Source organism: Monoraphidium neglectum, assembly GCF_000611645.1.
Source record: "Monoraphidium neglectum strain SAG 48.87 unplaced genomic scaffold scaffold03278, whole genome shotgun sequence".
In the NCBI taxonomy this organism is placed as follows: domain Eukaryota; kingdom Viridiplantae; phylum Chlorophyta; class Chlorophyceae; order Sphaeropleales; family Selenastraceae; genus Monoraphidium; species Monoraphidium neglectum.
Genome location: NW_014010350.1, coordinates 582 through 6,795, shown reverse-complemented (window position 1 = coordinate 6,795; position 6,214 = coordinate 582). Strand labels below are relative to the sequence as shown.

Here is a 6,214-nt window from a genome sequence, read left to right as displayed (position 1 = left end):
GTTGCGGCGGTGCAGCAGCAGGCTTCCGGCGACTTCGCGGCGGCGCTGCTGGCGACGCAGGCCAGTGGCGGCCAGTGCTGGGGCAGCCAGCAGAATCTGGCCGCGTGCGGCGCGGCACCAGCGCGGAGCGCGAGCGGCAGCTTTGACGCCGGGATTGGGGCTGGCGGGCAGCCGCATCAGCAGCAACAGCAGCTGTTCCAGCAGCAGCAGCAGCAGCAGCAGCAGCACGTGGCGGCGGCGGCGAGCGCCCTCTTGCAGCAGCAGCAGCAGCAGGCGGCCGCCGTGCTGCTGCAGCGCCAGCTCAGCGGCGGCGCGGCGTCCGCCGCGGCGCACGACGGCCTGATGGGCCAGCTGGCAGCCGCAGCATACGGCCAGTTGGACCCGCGGCTCGGCAGCGCCGGCGGCTTGGGCAGCGGCGGCCTGGGCGGCCTGGGCGGCGGCTGGGGGGCTCCCCTGCCGCAGCCGGTGCCGCCGGGCGGCTGGGACGCCGGCTGGGACCTGCTGCAGGGCCTGCAGGCGCAGCAGCTACACCAGCACGCCGCGGCGCAGCACGCGCAGCAGACGCAGCAGGCGGCGGCGCAGCAGCAGCTGCTCGCCCAGCTCAAGCGCGCCGCGGCGGGCGCGCCGGCGCAGGCCGCGCAGGCCGCCGCCGCGCTCGCGGCGCAGCAGGCGGCGCAGCAGGCTCACGCGCAGCTCGCGGCCGGCCAGGCGGCAGCCGCGGTGGCGGCGCTGCAGCAGCAGCTGCAGGGCGCGGCCGCCGCGGCGCAGGGGCAGGCGCATCTGTTGGGGCTCGCGCCGCCGCCGCTGCAGGTGCCGGCCGGCGCGGCGCCGGGCGCGCTGGGCCTGAGCAGCCCCGCGGCGGCGCTTCAGAGCATGGTGCTGAGCGGCGGGCCGGCGTCGCCCGGCGGAGCCAGGTGCGGGGGGCGCGCGTGGGTAGGAGGGGATCCGTGCGCGCAAGGCGAAATCGGGGAACAGAGAGAAGGGGAGCAGTTCTTGGGGGCGACGCGCACAGAGCAACGGCGTGGGGACGTCTGCTCTTCTCGCTGCACCCGTGTAGGCATGCGCCGTCGCCCGTCCGCTGCCTCTGCCCGCCCCACGATCTCTGCTACCCACTCCTGGATCAACCTGCCCTGTCACAACCCGCGCCCCCGCCACACGCCGCAGGCTGCCTCGCCCGTCCCCAAGCCGCCTTTCTCACGTAAACTTTGCCGGCCCCTCACACCGGGAGGCCTGACCGCACGGCCTGCCAGGCCGGCGGCAGCGCCGCCGCCTCCGCCATGCGTTGCTGCCTCATTTTTCTTTCCCGGCCTGGATGCACTGTGGGTGGTTTGGCTTCTCATGGGACGGCTGCCAGGCTGGATGATAGACATGGCACCTTAGTGCCCCCGCGGAGAAGCAGCAGCCGCTGCTGCAACAGATTGGCGTGACGCCAGTGGTGGTGCAGGGGCGCCGGCCCGCTGCGCGCTGAGTTGAAGGGGCCGGCTGGCGCATCAGTTGTGCTGGATGTGCGGTCCGCCGCCCCTCGTTGCGTTGAACTTGCGTCCGGCCAAAACGCGGCACGCATCGCCCGCCCTGCGCCCGGGCGGGGCAACAGGGCACCACACGCCCGCGCCGACCCAGTGTGCGTGAGCGCTGGGAGCGAGCCTCCTGCAGAACTGAAAAACCTTCCTAACTGCAACCCGATTTTGACCCACCGGCGCCGGTGCCGGCGTGCACCGCCTGGCATAGCTTGGCGGGGCCGCCCGACCGCATCCGTGCGGGGCGCCCCACCCCCACCCCATTGTTTCCAAAGCCTGCACACTGTCAACAGCGATATGAGGGGATACCATACCAGTATCTCCAGCCCTGGAGCAGTGTAATGTCATGCTACTTGAAGTGTCTTGTGCAGTCTTCCAGGTTGGTGCGCCGCTGTCCGGGATTAGTCGAGTCCACAAGGCACTGCTATCCACGGCGTGCCCAGGTGTGAGCGGCAAAATGATACGTCAGATTTCTGTATTACGTCTTGAACACTACGCGTCACCGTGCTCTGCCTGCATGGGCGGCTGGTTCCCTCGTAAATGCTCGCCAACCAGCTGCCCAGGCTCGCACGCCATCAGTCGAAGCCAGACGTCGGTTACGTTGCGTTATTCGACTCAAAACAAACATAAAACATTATCCACCTCCAAATTTTACTCCGCATTGCGCCTTGCGGAGCGGATACATTCGGCTTGTGTTGGGGCTCCCGCGGCCAGAGCCTCCATGGCGTCGGCAGCGCATATGCGCAACCTTAACTTGGTTGCAACTTGCGTGCTGTTGTTTGGCCTGACATCATGGCCGACGCAAGCAGGTGAGGTGCGGCGCGCAACTCAACTCAACGGCGGCACATCAAATCAGCGATACGTTGCTGCTCCATTTTTATAGGGATGTTTACCTGTGCAGATCCATGAAATTAGTGGACTGATTTCCGCAAAGCTACTTGAACTGCATGCCGTCGTTGCAGGGTTGGCCGGCAGGAATTGGGGTGAATGACCATCGCAAGAGCGTGGCCGCCCCCAATGCCTGCGCCCTGATCAAAGCAAGGCCCAATATTCCTCCACACAAAACCCGGCACAAGTAAATTCTGAGCGAAACAGCCTGTGCGCCTGCGCCGCGCACCCTTGGCCCCGACGCAGCCAAGCCGCTGCCCGGCCCCAGCCGGCAGCTGCTGCAGTCGCCCGGCGCCGCCGGTGACCTCAACGGCTTCAACTCTTTCTACGGTGACCCCTGGGGCACAGCAAATGGATACTACGACCCCCAAGGCCCCGGCTACATCCCAGGTGGGAGCGGGTGGCCGGCTGCCTGTCGCATCACGCCCACCAGATAAACAGTGGCGGCGCATGGGGCCGCGCGCTTCCTGCCCGTCCCCGCGCTCCTCATGCGGGCGCCTCCAGCCGTCGCGCGCACACCAACTTCATTACCCTCCCTGATGCTTGCCTGCTCCTGCACTGGCGTTCCTGTCCGACGAACATGGCCCCAGACCAATCGATCTCCTCTGCAACCTCGGGCCAGGTTTCATCAACGTGGACGTGTCCAAGGAGTACGGTGCACACTTCGACTTTGGGCCCGTGGCGGTTGACCTGACGCAGGACTTTGCGGGGTTCACCGTCGGCAACGCGGTCGGCGCCGGCTACGCACGCGACGGGCGCGGGTGAGGCGCCGCCGGGGGGCGTGCGACGTTGGGTGCGGGGTGGGCACGCTTTTCAGCCAGCCAAACAAACCGTGAGCTCGCAGTACTGAGGAGCCACACTCGCTGTTCCCACGCCAAAATCATTTGTGTGGTTCACGATCACCGCCCCGTCATGCGTTGCCGCCCCAAACACCTGTTATGCCCTACCTGTCGCTTGCAGGTACAACGTCCAGCTGGGCGGTGGTAACATAATGGACCTCTCGGTCAACAAGGGCTCCGGCTTTGGCCTGTGGCTGCTCAACGGCCTGGTCAACATCAACATCGGCGCTGACGGCCGGTGGAACGTCGTCCCCAGCGCCGGCGCCGGCGGCTTCGGCGTGAAGAGCGCGGGCGCGGGCGCGGGGCCGGTGGACCCAAACCAGGCCGTGACTGTGCAGGGCATGCAGGAGGCGGTCGGGCCGGCGGCGGCAATGGCGCAGGCGCAGGCGCAGGCACAAGCGCAGGGGCAGGGCCAGGGGCAGCCCGGTCTGGTGGATGCGGCGCAGGAGGGTGCACAGATGGATCCCTCGCAGCTGCAGGCGCAGGCTGCTTATCAGCAGGCGCCGGCGGCTTACCAGCAGCAGCCCCTCCAAGCAGCGGCAGCGTATCCCCCGGCGTACGCCGCCGGCGCGGCCTACCCCCCGCAGCAGCAGCAGCAGCAGCAGCTGCCGCCAGCTGCAGATTACGGAGCGGCGGCCGCGCAGCTGCCGCTTCCGCAGCAGCAGCCAGGGGCGCGGCGCGCGTGCGAGGGCGGTGTGGTGGTGCGTGTGGAGGACGACGGCGCTGGGGGCCAGAAGTACGTGTGCAAGTACAAGAGGGGCGCGGGGCCAGCTGGTGGCCGCTAATCCCGCTGCAGTCAAAATATCCGGTCAAAGCATGGCTGGTGACAACCGCAAGCCCGGCGGCGGCACCGGCCGTAACAACATGCACTCTGGGACTTCAAGCGGCCAGAAAGTGTGCAGATATTGCTTGTCAAGGACTCGGTCATCCCCCTGCCCACGAATTGGTTGTGCTGCCTTCTGCAGCCGACCGCTGACCTTTTCATGTGCTCAAGGCACCTTGAATCACTGCAACCAGGCATGAGATCATACCTACAGCTGGACGGCTGCGCCCTGCTGCGCCATGTGTGCGTGTGGCTGGCTGCCGGCTGGATAGGCGCACTTATGACTACGGCACCTGGGCCTCTTGCGGTCTGCATGCCTGCACAGCGCAGACCCACGTTGCTCAGCCCTTCCATCTTCACTGCCTAGCAAACCATTCCCAACCGCCTAGTGCATCACTGTGCGACAACGCAGCTCCCTGCCCACCTGTTCATGAAACGTCAAACTGCACAAGAGGCTACGCGTGCATAAGCATGGCACCAGTGCACTATAAATGCGGGTGTGCACCTCTTGCGCACTCGTCCCCCCTCTTTTGCTGGGGCGAGCCCAGGGACCATGTGTTCCAGCCACTCATAAGCGTGGCAACTGCTTGTGCGCTGCCCCCCCCCCCTTGCGGTGATTGCAAAAAGCACCATGAATTTTTATGTCAGCATCAGCAATGTGTCTGCTGAGTGCAAAGCAAATGAAATCACCACAACTGCAACACAACCAGTACATGTTTGTGGTGCCTGAGAGGTGCCGCTTGACACAGCTGCGGTGGAGCTTCTTGCTGGCTGCTGCTGCGTGCATCACGCAGGCCAGTGTTCAGGGAATGGTTCAAGCTGATAAGCTAATGATGCCGCCGACAGCGGCAGAGGTCAAGGCAGGATGCCGCAAGCAAGTACCTGGCGCAGCATGTACACCGGCGCTGCTGCCTCGTTCGCTGCCAGCTGCGCAGCGCCTTGGAACGGGATCACTGGGCTCGACCCACGCCGCGAGTGGGTCGCTGGCTGTGGCTGATAATCTGTCTGTATCCGTCGGTAGCAGCAGCCCCCACGATGCTCCTCGACAGGCACTGCGCCCTTGCGGCTGTGAGGGTTATGGCGAGGTCGAGCTGGCCCCTGCTCAGCCAATGGCTCGATGAGCATGAACGACCATGCAAGCCCGACACAATGGGGTTTGGGGTGGCCGCCACGCTGACAGCTCGCCTGGCAACAGGGGAAGTCATGGGTTGTGGCGATCACACAAATATTGACAAACATCCTACTGGACAGGGCAAAGCGTTGAAGGCACCAGGACTGCAGCGCAACACCAACACCTGCTGCGCCATGCCACGACCCGCAGCGTCAACACCGCAACGCCTGAGTGGTGCTGGCTGAAGCAACATGCGGCCAACAGTGGTCAGCGCCACACTTGCGGTGTGAGGGTTTGGGTGCGTGCGCGCCGCCGCCTCACACAACATCTGGCCTTCTATTGCACACACACACCATGGGGGCCGCCCTGCTCCAGCACCGCTTTTTGTGTCGCAATTGGCATGATTGCGGGCGTTCTGCGGTGTGCTGACAGTTGCGGAGAGGGTGCGGCGATCACGGCATGCATATCTGGCATTTGCTTGTCTTTGAGTTACCACGCCACCGTGCTGATGCACCAAAATTTGTGCAGAAATCAGGATGGCTGCCTGTCAGCATCCGCCGCTAAAATGTCCCTGCTGGCTTGTCGTGCCTCATACTTGCCTGAAACCCTGCCATGCAAACTTTGTCAAGCCAGGCCCCCTAGTGACGGGGCCCGAAAAAAGAGCAACCTCGGCTACAGCTCGGAGATGAAAATATATAAAAACGTGCTGGCATAATCATGTTGATACTCAGCCCGCCACGTCTCATTTGTCCTGCCTATTGCTCTGACAGCAATCACAAGCACCGCGGCCCCGACGAGCGCGAGGCGAAGGTATTGACGGGCCACCACCGCGACCGCCACCATCCCGCCACCAAAAAAGTTCGCGGCCAGGCCGCCTCGTCAGCAGCCCGCCCCAACGAGCTGGGCCCCGCCAAATCAGCCGCCTTTGCGACTGCGCCGCACCAATCCCGCCCGGCCGCCGCGCGGCGCGTTTGGTTGCGAGCTGCTCGATCAGAAAATCGCGCGCCGCGGGGTCAGGGGGGCCGGCTGCCGCGTG

At 65.3% G+C, this 6,214-nt stretch overlaps 2 protein-coding genes across 2 annotated transcripts; both read left to right on the top strand.

Moving 5' to 3' along the window:
• Positions 1–342: 342 nt before the first annotated feature.
• Positions 343–1,234, top strand: MNEG_12505 (hypothetical protein; the record flags this gene model as incomplete). The annotated part of the gene is made up of 2 exons (XM_014039024.1): positions 343–914; positions 1,165–1,234. The coding sequence occupies 2 exons, from the start codon at positions 343–345 to the stop codon at positions 1,232–1,234; spliced, it is 642 nt and encodes a 213-aa protein (XP_013894478.1).
• A 1,004-nt stretch (positions 1,235–2,238) lies between these two features.
• On the top strand, positions 2,239–4,029 carry MNEG_12504 (hypothetical protein; the record flags this gene model as incomplete). Its single annotated transcript, XM_014039023.1, has 4 exons — positions 2,239–2,326; positions 2,652–2,795; positions 3,028–3,166; positions 3,366–4,029. The coding sequence occupies 4 exons, from the start codon at positions 2,239–2,241 to the stop codon at positions 4,027–4,029; spliced, it is 1,035 nt and encodes a 344-aa protein (XP_013894477.1).
• Positions 4,030–6,214: the final 2,185 nt, after the last annotated feature.